Source organism: Balaenoptera borealis (genome assembly GCF_965194805.1).
Source record: "Balaenoptera borealis genome assembly, chromosome: 1".
Taxonomy (NCBI): domain Eukaryota; kingdom Metazoa; phylum Chordata; class Mammalia; order Artiodactyla; family Balaenopteridae; genus Balaenoptera; species Balaenoptera borealis.
The window spans coordinates 974,497-988,947 of record NC_138860.1 but is presented as its reverse complement, the minus strand read 5'-3'; the positions used below and the strand labels follow the sequence as shown (position 1 = coordinate 988,947).

General features: G+C 58.4%; 2 protein-coding genes across 11 annotated transcripts in view; one reads left to right on the top strand and one right to left on the bottom strand.

Moving 5' to 3' along the window:
- Positions 1-14,451, bottom strand: part of LOC309611006 (uncharacterized protein) — a gene marked incomplete at its 5' end in the record, with an annotated part of 253,615 nt that overhangs the window by 197,063 nt on the left and 42,101 nt on the right. The gene's annotated exons all lie outside the window — the stretch shown is intronic.
- Positions 1-14,451, top strand: part of PPP1R12B (protein phosphatase 1 regulatory subunit 12B) — a 206,038-nt gene that overhangs the window by 188,858 nt on the left and 2,729 nt on the right. For 6 of the 10 annotated variants that reach the window (XM_082397274.1, XM_082397265.1, XM_082397277.1 and 3 more), the window contains 4 exons: positions 3,146-3,199; positions 3,840-3,890; positions 7,815-7,980; positions 11,678-14,395. In XM_082397274.1, the coding sequence (XP_082253400.1) occupies positions 3,146-3,199; positions 3,840-3,890; positions 7,815-7,949 (240 nt within the window). In that variant the 3' untranslated portion in view covers positions 7,950-7,980; positions 11,678-14,395. The remainder of the gene's footprint in view (positions 1-3,145; positions 3,200-3,839; positions 3,891-7,814; positions 7,981-11,677; positions 14,396-14,451) is intronic. The other 4 variants (XM_082397272.1, XM_082397270.1, XM_082397271.1 and 1 more) reach the window with 3 other exon arrangements.

Genomic DNA, 14,451 nt, shown 5'->3' with positions numbered 1-14,451 from the left:
GCACACACGGCGTGTTCCCATGAGAGGTCCACCCTAACTCTGAGGGGTTAGGGTTAAAACAGAGCAAAACAAAATTAGTTCTTTGTCGAAGTGAACTAGTTAAGTTCTCTTTGTGTAGGTGAACCAAGTAGTGAAATCGGCACAGCTTCTACGCTGCTCAGGCTTAGGGAAGAGAGGCTTGTGGTGCAGACAGGCCGCGGCTGTGACCTTCAGAGCAGACGGTGAGAGCCCAGGACAGGAGCCAGAAATCCCAATTTACTGCCAGTTCTGGCTAGTCCTTAATTTTTTGAAAAAGAAACCTCCTCGGTAAGACCAGCGTAATTTCTGTACTTATTAAATGTTTCCATGCCTGGTACTAGGCATAAAAGTAGTCACTCTGTCGTCATTAACTGTCTTTTGACTGTAAGAAATTCTGCCCAAAAGGGACTCAGGGGTCATTTCCCTGCCCTGTTTAAGAGTCATTCCCTAAAGCTGTTTTCTACTTTGTAGCTGTGGCGGCTAAATGTTTTTAGCCCCTCTGCAAAAATTATCTTAAAAGTAGACGATGATCCAGAATAAAGTTCTAATCTTATCTGGAAGCCCAGTGTGTAGAACAGTAAAAGTTCTGAGTTCTGTTCAAAGCAGGGCAGGTCCCATGAATGGACCCCTGAGGGGCTCTGGCAGCCCGTGCTCCTTGAAAATCACCGCCTCGGTCCCCAAAGCAGAAGGAGCAGAGTGGGAAGGGGTCGCTCAGAAGAGCGCCTGGCGCTCAGGCTTTTACAGGAGAAAAGGCACTTTCATTCCTCTGGGCCTGAGATTCCAGAAAGAGGGGAGGGAGGGGCGGTGAGGTGGGAGGAGATGGTAGGCCTTGAAGTGTGTGTGTGTGTGTTTATGTGTGTGTATTGTGTGGTCTGTGTGTATGTGGTGTATGTGTATTGTGAGGGGTGTGTGTGGATGTGGGTGTGGGTGTATATATATGTAGTGTGTGTGTGGTGAATGTATATGTGTATAAATATGTATTGTGTGTGTGTGGTGTGTATATATATAGTATGTATATGTGGTGTGTGTATTTGTGTTTGTATGTGTTGTGTGTGGATGTATTGTGTGTGTTGTGTGTGGTGTGTATATGTATTGTGTGTCTGTGTGTATATGTTGTGTGTGAAGGGTGTGTGTGTGGTGTGTATATGTGTGTGTGGTGTGTATATGTATTGTGTGTGTATGTGTTGTGTGTATATATATTATGTGTGTATGTGTGGTGTGTGTGTGTGTGTGTTGTGTATATGTATTGTGTGTGTATGTGTGGTGTGTATATATATTATGTGTGTATGTGTGGTGTGTGTGTGTGTGTGTTGTGTATATGTATTGTGTGTGTATGTGTTGTGTGTATATATATTATGTGTGTATGTGTGGTGTGTGTGTGTGTGTGTTGTGTATATGTATTGTGTGTGTATGTGTGGTGTGTATATATATTATGTGTGTATGTGTGGTGTGTGTGTGTGTGTGTTGTGTATATGTATTGTGTGTGTATGTGTGGTGTGTATATATATTATGTGTGTATGTGTGGTGTGTGTGTGTGTGTGTTGTGTATATGTATTGTGTGTGTATGTGTGGTGTGTATATATATTATGTGTGTATGTGTGGTGTGTGTGTGTGTGTGTTGTGTATATGTATTGTGTGTGTATGTGTGGTGTGTATATATATTATGTGTGTATGTGTGGTGTGTGTGTGTGTGTGTTGTGTATATGTATTGTGTGTGTATGTGTTGTGTGTATATATATTATGTGTGTATGTGTGGTGTGTGTGTGTGTGTGTTGTGTATATGTATTGTGTGTGTATGTGTGGTGTGTATATATATTATGTGTGTATGTGTGGTGTGTGTGTGTGTGTTGTGTATATGTATTGTGTGTGTATGTGTTGTGTGTATATATATTATGTGTGTATGTGTGGTGTGTGTGTGTGTGTGTTGTGTATATGTATTGTGTGTGTATGTGTGGTGTGTATATATATTATGTGTGTATGTGTGGTGTGTGTGTGTGTGTGTTGTGTATATGTATTGTGTGTGTATGTGTGGTGTGTATATATATTATGTGTGTATGTGTGGTGTGTGTGTGTGTGGTGTGTATATGTGTGTGTGGTGTGTATATGTATTTGTGTGTGTGGTGTGTATATATATTATGTGTGTATGTGTGGTGTGTATGTGTGTGTGTTGTGTATATGTATTGTGTGTGTATGTGTTGTGTGTATATATATTATGTGTGTATGTGTGGTGTGTGTGTGTGTGTGTTGTGTATATGTATTGTGTGTGTATGTGTGGTGTGTATATATATTATGTGTGTATGTGTGGTGTGTGTGTGTGTGTGTTGTGTATATGTATTGTGTGTGTATGTGTGGTGTGTATATATATTATGTGTGTATGTGTGGTGTGTGTGTGTGTGGTGTGTATATGTGTGTGTGGTGTGTATATGTATTTGTGTGTGTGGTGTGTATATATATTATGTGTGTATGTGTGGTGTGTATGTGTGTGTGTTGTGTATATGTATTGTGTGTGTATGTGTTGTGTGTATATATATTATGTGTGTATGTGTGGTGTGTGTGTGTGTGTGGTGTGTATATGTGTGTGTGGTGTGTATATGTATTTGTGTGTGTGGTGTGTATATATATTATGTGTGTGTGTGGTGTGTATATGTGTGTGTGGTGTGTATATGTATTGTGTGTGTATGTGTTGTGTATATATATGTTTTGTGTGTGTGTGGTGTATATGTATTGTGTCTGTGTGTGTGTATATGTTGTGTGTGAAGGGGGTGTGTGTGTATGTGTTGTGTGTATATATATTATGTGTGTATGTGTGGTGTGTATATGTGTGTGTGTGTGGTGTGTATATGTATTTGTGTGTGTGTGGTGTGTATATATGTTGTGTGTGTATGTGGGGGGGGTGTGTGTGTGGTAACGCCTTTGCACTTGTGACCATGTTACACTTCTGGGAGCACTGCTGCCGCCTCCACGCCCGGCGGGGATTCTGTGAACTCGGAAGGGCGGCGACTTCGTCTCTGTGACATCAGGACCTGTGGGTTGGGCCATATGTCCCGGCGTCCGGTGGGGCTGGACTAGACGGGCCCTCTGGCCCTGAGACGCTCCAGTAACAATGTGTTCCTTCCGTTTGCACCAGCAGAAACAAGACAAGACGGCCGACCGGTCGTCGGTGCTGGAGATGGAGAAGCGGGTGCGTGTGCGTGGGGGGGGAGGACACCGTCAGAAGGAGGCGGGAGCCTGCACGTCCCATCCCAGGGGGCGCCTCGTTCTCTCTGTCTGACTGGATAGCAGTTTGGTCGCTGGTGCTTCTGCCTCCTCAGAGCTCAGGGCGGGAGGGTCCTCAGGGGGTCGTCCGCGTCGCCCTGGGAAAGCGGAACCGCACAGGCTCGCCTGCCACGGCGTGTAGCCCAGGCCTCTGGACCCTTCCCGTCCCTTTGGACAGAAGGGGAGCTTCAGCAGGACCCTCTGCCCCAGGTTGAGGTCTTAGGACTCCAACCCTAAGAGCAGACAGTCTGCTGGCTCTGACCGAGGTGGGATGGCTCTGGGTCAGCTGCTGACCCCTCCTGACCACACTCAGAGTATCTTTCTGGGGGCTGACATTCTCGGGTTGGGAAAACTTAGATTTATTGATGAACCCTAGCTTTGACTCGACCCTGGGCGTATAATGGGTTCCCATCTCCCCTGATGGTGTTTAATTTGGAAAGCAGCTGAGTTTTAAGTTTTATTCCCATGGCTCTGGGGTCCGGATAAGTCGGGGGTGGGGTGGGGGCCAGGGTTTTGACTGCTTTCCAAATCTGTCCGACGTTCAGCAGTTTCCTTGTGTTGAACAGGAGAGGCGAGCCTTGGAGCGGAAGATGTCGGAGATGGAGGAGGAGATGAAGGTATGGAGAAGCGCGCCTGCCGTGCGCCTGCACCCAGGCCTGTGGGGCGGGTCACGGGCAGCTCGTGAGGGATGCGGGCATGGAGGGGACGAGGTGAGCCTGCGCGCGGCCCCTAGCCTGGCTCTCGGCGCCCCTGGGGCCCCTCACAGCCTCTCTGGGGACAGACATGGCCTTCGGTGTAAGGGGATGTCGTCCAGCAGGCTGGAGGCAGACCTGAGCGGAACTTGTAAGGTTTCCTCAGCAGCAGCTTCACCCCGAGGGAGGGATGGGTGAAAGGCTGACGCCGGGTTCCCAGCTCCTGGCCCCGGGGGAGAGCCTGGGAAGTGGGAGCCGGGAAGGCACGCAGGTGGAGCCACTCCTCCGTGGAGGGCAGGCTGATTCTCCTGTTGGTCTCCTGCCCCGCCCTTGCCCCTGGAATATTCAGCCACATCTCCCTCCCCGGGACCTGTGGCCACCACGCCCTCCATCAGCCCTCAGTGGACGGTCACCATCCGGGCACTCGCGCTGCCCAGGGGAGGGGGAGAGGGAAGGCGCTGTGGGAGCGCATGGGACCCGGGCCTTGGGGCTGCAGCGCGTGGGGCCGCGCCACGGTGGCCGGGTGCCGCGTGGCTGCTTTCCTCTCTTGGCGGATCTTCACCCGTGAAACACGTGCCTCTGGCTCCCGGGAGTGTGAGCAGAGCCCTCAGGCCAGGAGCCCTCCGGGAGAGACGTTTATTGCTCCCATGGCCTGAGAAGGTTGGTTCTTTACTGAAAAAAGTTGCTCAGGGCTCAGCAAGGTCAAATGCCCGGCATCCTGTTGGTCTGCGTGGCTGCTGCACGAGGGAGGGGCAAGCCCTGTGCGCGCTCCACGCGCTCCATCCCGGACGCGCCGGGACGCCCGCACGCAGTGCCACGCGGTGCCGCCTGCGTCTCGAGAACAGCCAGGAGCAAAACTAGCTGCTGGTTTCTCCAGACCCACCTCACCTGCCGCTCAGAGCACGTTCACAGGCTGAACAGGTCTGTGGCAGGTCCACGGCTCACGGTTGTGCAGGGGCTCCTCCATTTTTGAAGCCCTTGCGTTATACTATCTGTTGGCAGCTAACAGGATGCTCATTAAGAAATGGCCCAGACGCTGATCAGGAGCGTAGTTAAGGCCCGAGCTGTTACCTTGTAGGGTCCTTGAGGGCCCAGGCCGCCTCGTATCCAGCCGGGAGGCGCTTTCTTTCCCACCCATTCAGCCCCACACGAGGGCCGGATCACAAGCCGAAGGGGAGCAGCTGGGTTCCCCCCAACCCCTGATTTCCGCTCTGAGTACAGACGCACCAGGCACCCTTGGGGCCATGGGCTGGGGCAGGTGCGTCTTTCTCTCTGTCTCATCAGCCTCTCGGGCTGAGATTTCATGAACCGAGGTCGTGAGTCCTTTTGTTTCCTCGATGGAGATCAGGTACACGGAAGCTCGTGCCCGGCTCAGCCCTGGGTCGTGTGCCGGCCCACCTCAAATTCAGGCGGAGCCTGGCCATGACCATCTAGACCCCAGACCAGTAGGTATACTGATTGAAAGCCAATCTTCTTTCAGTTAAAAGATTTCTTCATGAGTCAGCTGCCCTTGTTCTGCAGTGCCAGTCGCAGACCCCTGGGGGAGAAGCTCCTGCCGGCTCAGCCCTGAGCACGTTCGCTCAGCTCGCAGCCCGGCCAAGTGAGCAGACAGCCCCGCTCCACCCAGGGACTGGGGGGGACGTGCCAGCCGCCCGCCAGCCGACCTTAGGGTGTTTGCGCCTGGACCCTCTTTGGGGACAGAGACTTCAGACGTACAGACGCAGGCATCGTCAAATTGGTGTGCTGGCCTGCAGGGGGTTCAGGGGATGCTTGGTCAGCTTTCAGGCTCTTCTCGCAGACGGCAGTCTGTGGGGACGTGCGTGTATGCTCGGTCACACCCGGGGCCCAGTTGAGCTGAGGGCGAGTGGACCCTGTTCAGTTTGTACAGATGCTCAGATCCTCCGGGCGTGGTCCGCAGGGAGCAGGGGGTGACCTCCAGTGAACCCTGAGGAGTCCGGGGGAGCTCAGGGACAGAAAGGGACTCAGGCCTGTTCCCCGGCTCTGGGAACCGTGAGATGGGCTCGCCCGCGGGGTGTGGGGCTGCGTGGTGGCGACGCAGGCTGCGCCTTTGTGGCCTTTACTTGGGAAGGTAGGCATTTATGGACCCTCCCCAGGAGACGCGCACGCGGGCTGGGCTGGAGCGGGGTTGCGTGCCAGCCTCTCCGGGCGTGCAGGTCAGCATGCCTGCGTCAGGCCGCAGAGCTTTCCCATGGCGGCCTCCTCCCACGCCTCCTCCCCTTCCCCCAGGCCCTCGCACGGGAGGAGCCTGGCAGCCAATCCCCCATGAGATTGCTCTTGGATTCTTCGTTTTCCTTGCCCTGGCAGCCTCCCCGGCCGGCCACCCTGCTCTGTGCCCTCCCACCACCTCCCCACCACGCCTTGTTCTCAGCCTCGCGCCTACGGCAGCTTCCTGCCTTTATGGCCACGTTCTTCCCCCTCAACCGGCCTGTGCTCACAGGTTCACAGGAATCGTCCTCATAGTTTATCGTTATCCCCCAGGAGGCAAGGACCGCTTCATGTAAGGACCATGGCTGCATTCAAAGCTTTGGTCCAGCATCAACCCCAAAAAAGGGTGAGAGCCAGGGACTCTCCGTTGGTTCTTAAATTGGGTCCCGCAGGCTGCACCGGGACCCCCTCTGTCCTCTCCCGGCCGCTCCAGGCTGCTCAGAACTGTGTGGCTGACCTCCTTTTCCCAAGGTGGCGATTCTCCCTCTGTGGGGAGAGAGAGGCAGCTGTTTGTCTCTGCTTGTTTTTCCTTTTCACTGTTTTCGTCTTCATGCTGCCTTGCATTTTCTTGCTGCTTTCACTCCCAAACAGCTATACCTCCTCCCGTCTTTCATTTCTGTCCTTCTGTCCACGTGGGCAGGAGAGACTTCCTCTGGTGCCCGGCAACCTGTCTGTAGTCACCGCAGCCCACAGGATTGTCATCTCCGTCTGTGAAGCCCCGTTCACATGACAAAACCGCGTTCTCTCTCCCAGAGCTGGTGGCCTCAGGGCCAGGGTCAGGGAACTCTTAGGAAGGACTAGTGACAGGAAGCAGGCCTGGATAGGACTCCGTTTATTGCCGGCTTTAGATCCTTCGTGGGACACAGGGATCGGGAAGAATGGCTTTGGGCGGGTTGTTCTGTTCCGTGTGCAACACGGACACATGCTAACAGCTGGACTGGCAAGGGTATCGGTCACCGGTCCATTTTCATTGGACACGACGCCCTCCACCTTTGTGCAGAGCTGTGATTCCACGGCGGAGGCTGTCTGTGGCAGCTTTAAGTAGCTCCCAGCCTCTTTGTGACCCGGGCAGAGACAGTATAGTCTGCCATGGGTTCCCTGGTGCATACCCTCCTGGAGCAGGTGGGGGCAGGCGGGCAGTTCTTGATCCTGGAACAGGCGTCCGGGCAGCAGAGGAGGCCTGGTGATGATGCTTCCAGGAAAGGCAGAGGGCCTTCTGTAGGTGCGCCTCCCACAGAAAACACGTCAACAGCAGGCCCTCTCTTCTTTGCCTCGTTCCATTTTTTAAAATGAAAAATAAATGAGGTAATAGAAAGACGCAGAAAGAAAACAAGTGGGAGTAGGGGGCCAAGTGTGGGGGGAGGAGGAGAGGAGGGGAGAGCAGGGCAGCAGCTGGACTTGGGAGAAGCTCCGGGCGCCCCGGGCCGGCCCTGCCTCCGCACAGCCAGACCTCGGCCCCGCCCCCCGCCCACCCCCCACACCATTCCTCTGGCCTCTCTCCTTTCTTGCATGCGAACTAAAAACAGAAACAAAACGTCAACGTGATTTCTTTGTCCCACTTTTCTCTCCTCTGGTCCGTCTTGTCTCTGTCTGCCTGTCTGTCCCTCGTGTCTCACTCTGCAGAACCTCCACCAGCTAAAACAGATTCAGACCTTGAAGCAGATGAACGAGCAGCTGCAGGCTGAGAACAGGGCCCTGACCCGGGTTGTGGCCAGACTCTCGGAGGCCATCGAGGGCTCGGACCCCCAGGGGCTCTAGTCCTGCCCCTTCCTCCCCTCCTCCACTCCAGGCACGTTCCCTCTTGTTGTTGGTCCCTCTTGTTGTTGGTCCCGGGCTCTGCGCTCGCCCACCAGAGCCTGCACGTAGGTTCCTGTGAAGGGTGGTGGTCTGCAGACGCGGCATGGGCCGTGATGACCCAGGGCCGGGGCCTGGCCTGGGCTGCCGTCGGTTTGGTGAGACTCTTCCCCTTGAGACGGAGCGCGGGTCACTCAGCCAGACGGGTTCACGCCTACCTGTGTGTGGACACGCACACGTTTCTGGGGGGAGGTCAGGGTCTCGGTCAACAGCAATCCACGTGCAACCTGGTCCCTGGAGCAGTCGGGCTGCGCCTGGGGTGACGGTGACCAAGGGCAGGGGTCACACGTTCCAGACACCTGGGGGCTTGAGCACATTTGTGCCAGGCACCCCTCAGAGGCAAAGTCTTGGGTGTCTGTTCAGAGCTCCCCTGCTGGTTCTGTTGCGCAGCTGGGCTGAGAACCACGGCCCCAGGGCCTGACCAGAACCAGCAGCGCTGGGGGGACACTGACCCAGCCCCGCTCCGCCCACCCCCTGCTGAGTCTTTGCATCCTCCCTTCTTGGTGGGTGTTACCCTCCTCCCTGTCACGGATCTGGGCCTGGGGATGTGCCCTCCCACGGCCAAACCCCCAGCCCCACTGCCAGCGGGGGGCTTGCAGAGGAGGCGGCAGGTGAGCGGGGGCTCGTCTTCACCTGAGAACCAGGAAATGCCCCTTCTGAACTTGGCGCCTCTCCCTGGTTGTGGGTCTGAAGACAGGCTCGCAGATGGCTCACTTTCCCACCGTGGCAGCGTGCGGGGTCCTCGCTGCTGAGCGGTTTCACTCTCTGAAATGAGATTTTAATTCCCAGCCACAATCGAATGAGTCCTGACCCAGGCCTGTTCTTTCTGCCTGTTTGCTGTGTCCTCGGGGTCAGTAGCTGGCAGCTAGCACCCACTAGATCTGAAGCACCCGAATTACTGTCGGGCGGAGCTGATACCCTGCTGAAGACGCTGGGACGCAGAAGCTTGAGAGGGGGTGGCCCGCGGCCCCGAGGAGCCTGCCAGCCCTCCTCGTGAAAGCGCGTCAGGGCCAAGCGCCAGGCAGGAGATGAGCCAGCTTTGACCTGGGGCGAACGGGGGCCCCCAGAAGATGGCCCCGCCTTCTCGGTCTCCCTCCTGCCGCGGGCGAGCACGGGGTCGGGGGGCTGGAGACCCTGGAGACGGCTGTGGCCTGTGAGGGCCTGAACCGAGTGCTGTACTCGCTCTTTCTCGTTTATTCCCCGTAACAGTCCCTTTCCTTACGGAAAAAGCCGAGTCACAGAAGAAGTGACTCGCCCGAGGTCACTCGGAGGGTACGGGGCGGGCGGACCGAGGACGTCAGGCTCCGGGCCAGCCGCGCACCCACCGCCTGGCGGCCCTGGCGTCGGGGGAGGGGGCAGCCCGCGGCCCCTCAGTGCCGACTCCCCAGCAGGGCCACGCAGAGAGGCCCGCCCGGGTCACGGGGAGACTGGCACGACGCGTGGGGATTCCGTGGGGTCAGGTTCCAGCCTCCACGAGCGCCGTCTTCCTGGAGCCGGGCCGTTGTGTGCGCATCGCCGTGTCTGCGGGCCCTCGAGAGGCGGGCGTCGCTCAGAGACCACGCGGCTTCAGACCCGGGCCTTCGCCACCCAGCCCTTTCCAGAAGGAGCCTGCCATCCCCGCCGACGGGCGCTCGGCAGGGCCGACCTGCCCCCGGTTTGGGGGTCTCGCGGGGCCGCTGCAGCGTCGGGACACCCCGCCCGCACGCTCCTCACCCAGGGTTGGAAGAGGTGACGCTGGAGAAGAGGCGCTTTGTTTTATTTGTCTTTCACGTCAAACTGAGGCAGACCGGCACTGAGAAACGAGGAAGCCGTTCAAGCTCCCCGTGCACGGCGCTTCCACGGGCCTCCTGCGTGGTCGTCCCGTGCCTCACGTGTGGCTCCAAGAAGCCCCTCCGCTTCCTCCTCTCCCTCCTGAGCCCGGCTTCCCCACGGTCCCTCCGCGCCCCTCTCTTCCTTCCTGACGCTCCCTGGAGCTGGCCGCAGGAGCTCGGGCAGCTGGGAAAGTGCCTTGGCCAAGTTTTTCCCAAAGAATTGAGTCTCAATGTGGAGAGAAGTCTCCAAGGCTCGAGGACGCGTTTGTACGTGTTTTTAAAGGGGAGTGGTTCAGATCCGACCTGACAAGCTGCCAGCGGTGACACACGGCCTGTCCCCACGTAGAGCTTCTTCCCACCCGGGGCTCCCGTCGTGGGAACACGGCCTGAGAGTCTCGCTGGCGCCCAGGCTGCCGGCCCCCGGGGTGCCCTGGGAGGGCGCATGGCAGGGGAAGCGGAGGGAGGCCACGCCGGCGGGCTGCTGCGAGCCTCTTGGCTTGAGTGTCTGGGCAATTGAGGCCAAGGGGTGGAGGCAGAAGAGGGAGGCCAGCCAGGCTCCGACGGTGTCAGGTCGGAGGTCAGAGGACAGGCCTGCTCTGGTATTTCCTGGATTAACGCCCTCTAACACTGCATGCGGTCCCAGCTGTGGCCCCCATGGAGCCCCTGCTTTGTGAGGGACGAGGGCGGGGATGGGCTTCTTTAGATACAAAATGGAAAGCCAGAGAGGAGAGCGGTGCGCCTCAAGCGGCACAGCTCACGGATGACGAGTTCCGGCTTCTGGACCCGCGACCGCGTCTGCAGGGAAGTGAGCTCTGGAGTCAGTGTCTGCCTCCCGCGAGGAGCAGCGCCGTGCCGCACTGGCGCTGCTGGCCTCGGGCCCTCGTCGGTGGGCCTGAGGATGGCTGCATCACAGACCCTGAGGCCGCCCTGACGCTCCGAATGGTCTCTGTTCCCTCGATACCAGTGCCTCGCGCGTCTGTGGTCCGTGCCCACCAGCTTAAGTCTCCCTCTGCAACTCAACCTGCATCTTCCATAAGAGGCTGGGAACGCGGGGGGCCTGGAGGTTTGAATGACCAACCCGAGGACACTCGCCCCGGACAGATGTGGGTGTGGATTTTTGTCGCCGTCACGGTGAAGAAGTGCTTTCCCTCTGACCTGACTCTCCTGCCGCCGGCAAGGCTCACACACCAGCCATGCCCTCATTGGGACCCGTCGGGGCTGTCAGACGCCCCGCACTTGCCCAGCCTGGGCTCGGGGCCGCTGCTCCCTCGCTTCACGAGTTGTGCGACACAGTGTGATGGTCCGGGGAGGCCAGGCTGGGAGAACAGACGTCTCCACCCCCACCTCCCACAGCAGAGCCCCAGCCCCCTTTGGGCGCTCACGGGCTCCTGGGGGCTGGGGGTTGACTGTGGACATGTGCTGCGGCCGACGGGGACCTCAGTGGGTTGCGTCACACGGCACCAGAAGCAAGACCCTAAGTTGTCTTGGGGGTGTGACGGGAAAGCCGAGCTGTGCCCTCCACCGCGCGTTCCCGCCTTCCTTCCCTTCGCCCCATCGCCTCTTCTGACCCTTCCCGTGTCCCCAGCACACACGGTGCTGCCCTGGCTTCTCTGGGCCAGAGGTGAGTTCCGGGGAGGAAACCCTGGAACAGTTACTCGTTCAGGAGAAGGAGGGGGTGGCGCACGGGGCGGGGGCTGTTCCTGCCGTGTGCGCGGAGGGGCTGTGGCCCCGAGCGGTACCGTCACCAGCCCGTGAGCAGGAAGATGGGCGTTTGGTCGCCGTCACCGGCCGGACTGACTCGCCTTTCCCTTCCGCCCGCAGGTCCTGACGGAACTGAAATCCGACAACCAGAGGCTGAAGGACGAGAACGGCGCCCTCATCAGGGTCATCAGCAAGCTGTCCAAGTAGACCAGGCGCTGGCTACCCGGGAAGGCGCCGGGCCCCGCCTCTCCCCCGCCGGCGCCCGCCAGCCAAGAGGAGCCAGGAGGACCTTTCTCTGGCCGTCGTCCGGTTGCCGCCTCTGCACCCTCAGTGTCCCCTCCTCCGGCCCCTGCCCCTGGGTTTCAGACAGTTCTCATCGAAGCACGACTGCGATCCCTCAACCGACAGAGCCGCCTGGTGGAGGTCTCGGGGTCACCAGGCCAGCCGTGGACCTGGCTGCCGGGCCGCTGGTCCACGTAGCGCTTGGTCCAGGCCCCAGCCCTGCCGCCACCACCATGCGCTCTGGCGTGGGACACACAAGGGGAGGCCTCTGGAGCTGCCGCCACTAGATCCAAGTGGACAGTGACTCCACGTCGGGGTGCCTGCTTGTCCTTGCCTCTCAGGAACTGACTTTTCTCTAACTCCCGCCGGTGGTGGTGGAATTTTTTCTACCAGCAACCCAGTGGCACCCTGACTGGTCTTAACGCCCGTTCCCTCCGTGTCTGGCCCTCTCCCCAGGGCTCGGGTGACCTGGCTTGCCCTTTCCCTGTCTGCCCTTTTACTTTCCTTCCTCCATCCACCCCGCGGCACGTGCCCCGGGGGGTAGGCGCTGGGACAGAGCACCGACCCCAGCGGTGTGCCCGGGCAGCGGTACCGCCAGCCTCTCCCTGGCCAAGCCGGGCCGGGCTCAGCTCCCCCTCGTCCTCCCCACGCAGCGTTTCTCTACTAGAACCCCCGCCTGCTCCACCTCCCTTTGACCTCGTCTCCTCTCCTGAAGAGAAGTGGCGCCGCTGTGAGGAGGCATGGGGGGCATCTGAGGCCCCCACCCCTCATGCCTTGTGCTGTGAGCGTGGTGGGCTTGATGGCGTCGGGGGCGTGTTCAGGGGAGAGACGATGGTTTGCTCAGAAGCCAGCAGGAGGAATGAGTCTGGACTCGGAGTGGCGAGACCCGGTGGCCAAGGCTGTGTCCCAGGGACCCCACCCCGCGGTCAGGGAGCCTCTGGCGGCTGTGCCTTGATCGCTCGAAAGCTGGGCAGCTTGGATGAGAGTTGAGGTCTTCCTGAGGGTCCCCCTGTAACATGACAGCCCTGCCGTACCTGCGGTTGGGGACCCCCAAGGTGCTGATGCTCCCCTGGGCCTGGAAGTCGGTCCCCACGTGCCCTGCTTTTCCCACCTGCCCCGTCTTGGCTATCCTTCTCTGGACGAAAACCTGGACAGGTGGCTCCCTTGGTCCAGCACAGAATTAGGTCATGAGTTCTTGATGATGCCCCAGTATTAACACTTAAGTGTTTGCTTTTTGTAGGCGCTTTATCCCTCGGCTGGTTTGAGTGTGCAGGTCACTTTGGGGTTGCCGGAGACATTCAGTGTGTAGCGGTCCGTTCTCAACGTACGCTACCTCTGCCTGGTTTCTCTTTCTTTCCAGCCCCTTCCATGGCCCTCAGAAATGTCACACGCTCTTTAACCCAGAGCCATGATCAAGGTCCCAGTTCAGGATAGGAGATATGTCTCCTGGGACAAAACGCCTTTCTCAGAGTTTGCAAACTCTTCCATGTCCAGCCATTTCCTGCGAGGAGCGACGCCTGGGGGGGGGGATTTGTGTCGTCAGGGCTGAAGGGGGGGGCGGGGGGGGATGCTGAGTCAGAGTGAAGTTTCATATCTTCCACTGTAGCGTTTCCTTTGTTCTGGGGGAGGGGACCGGGCACGGGGCCTTGGCCCTGACCCTGATCCTGATTCTCCGGCACACCCGGGGTGCTGGGCAAGGGCTGGCGTTAGCTGCCACCTCTTTCTCAGGAAAAGGGAACTGAATTATTAGGACGTCACCTGGACTCTCTTGCATCAGGCAGAGGGGCCGCAGCACGCCCTCCGCTCCGTCTGTGCCTTTCGGGGGCGCGGGCGGCTCTCGGAACCCGGTCGGGCTGTGTCCCGCACCTCCCTCCAGCCCTTCGGTGTCAGGCCTCTCCACTCAGGAAGCCAGGCTCTGTGGCTGGAGCCTGTGGTGTGGACAATCCCGTGATCTCAGGCGCTCTCTCTTATGCAACTAACTCTGTGAGACAGACTCTGAATCTGGTCTCTTTCCAGGCGGTGCTGGTCCGTGAGGTGATGGCCAGGGGCCTCCTCGCTGCCTCTGGGGTTCCGCCCTGTCACCGTGGTGCCTGGATGGGTGGTCAGCGCTGGGGGGAGGGCCTCGTCGTCCTTGGCCAGCAGTTTTCTGGACAGGCCGCACCTCTGGGAGTGACAACCAGCCTCTGAGAGTCTGAGTCTCTAGCTGAAGCCTCACTGCTTCGCCCCCTCGTGCCTGAGGCCCCAGGCCTGGCCTTGGAAGGGTCTGAAGGAAGAATGAGCCCTGGCCTGTCTCCTCGACCCACTTGCAGGGCGTTAGCTTCTCTGCTCCCCTGCCCTGAGCAAATCGTATGCATGTTAGCGCCACTTGGGATGAAAGGCGGCTGGAATCCCACTTCTAAGCCTGTGGACCCCACCAAGGTGTGTGTGAACTGCCAGTGTGGAGAGGAGCAGCTCGTTTCCGTCTCCAGGTTTCTGGCCCTGGAGCAGGCCTCTCCCACCCAGACGGACACAGACAGAGGCCGGGGTGGCGGTGGGCGGGGTGGGCGCTGCTCCGGGGTGGGTGCTGCTCCTGGGTGGGCGCTGCTCCCGGTGGGCAGGGTGGGCGCTGCTCC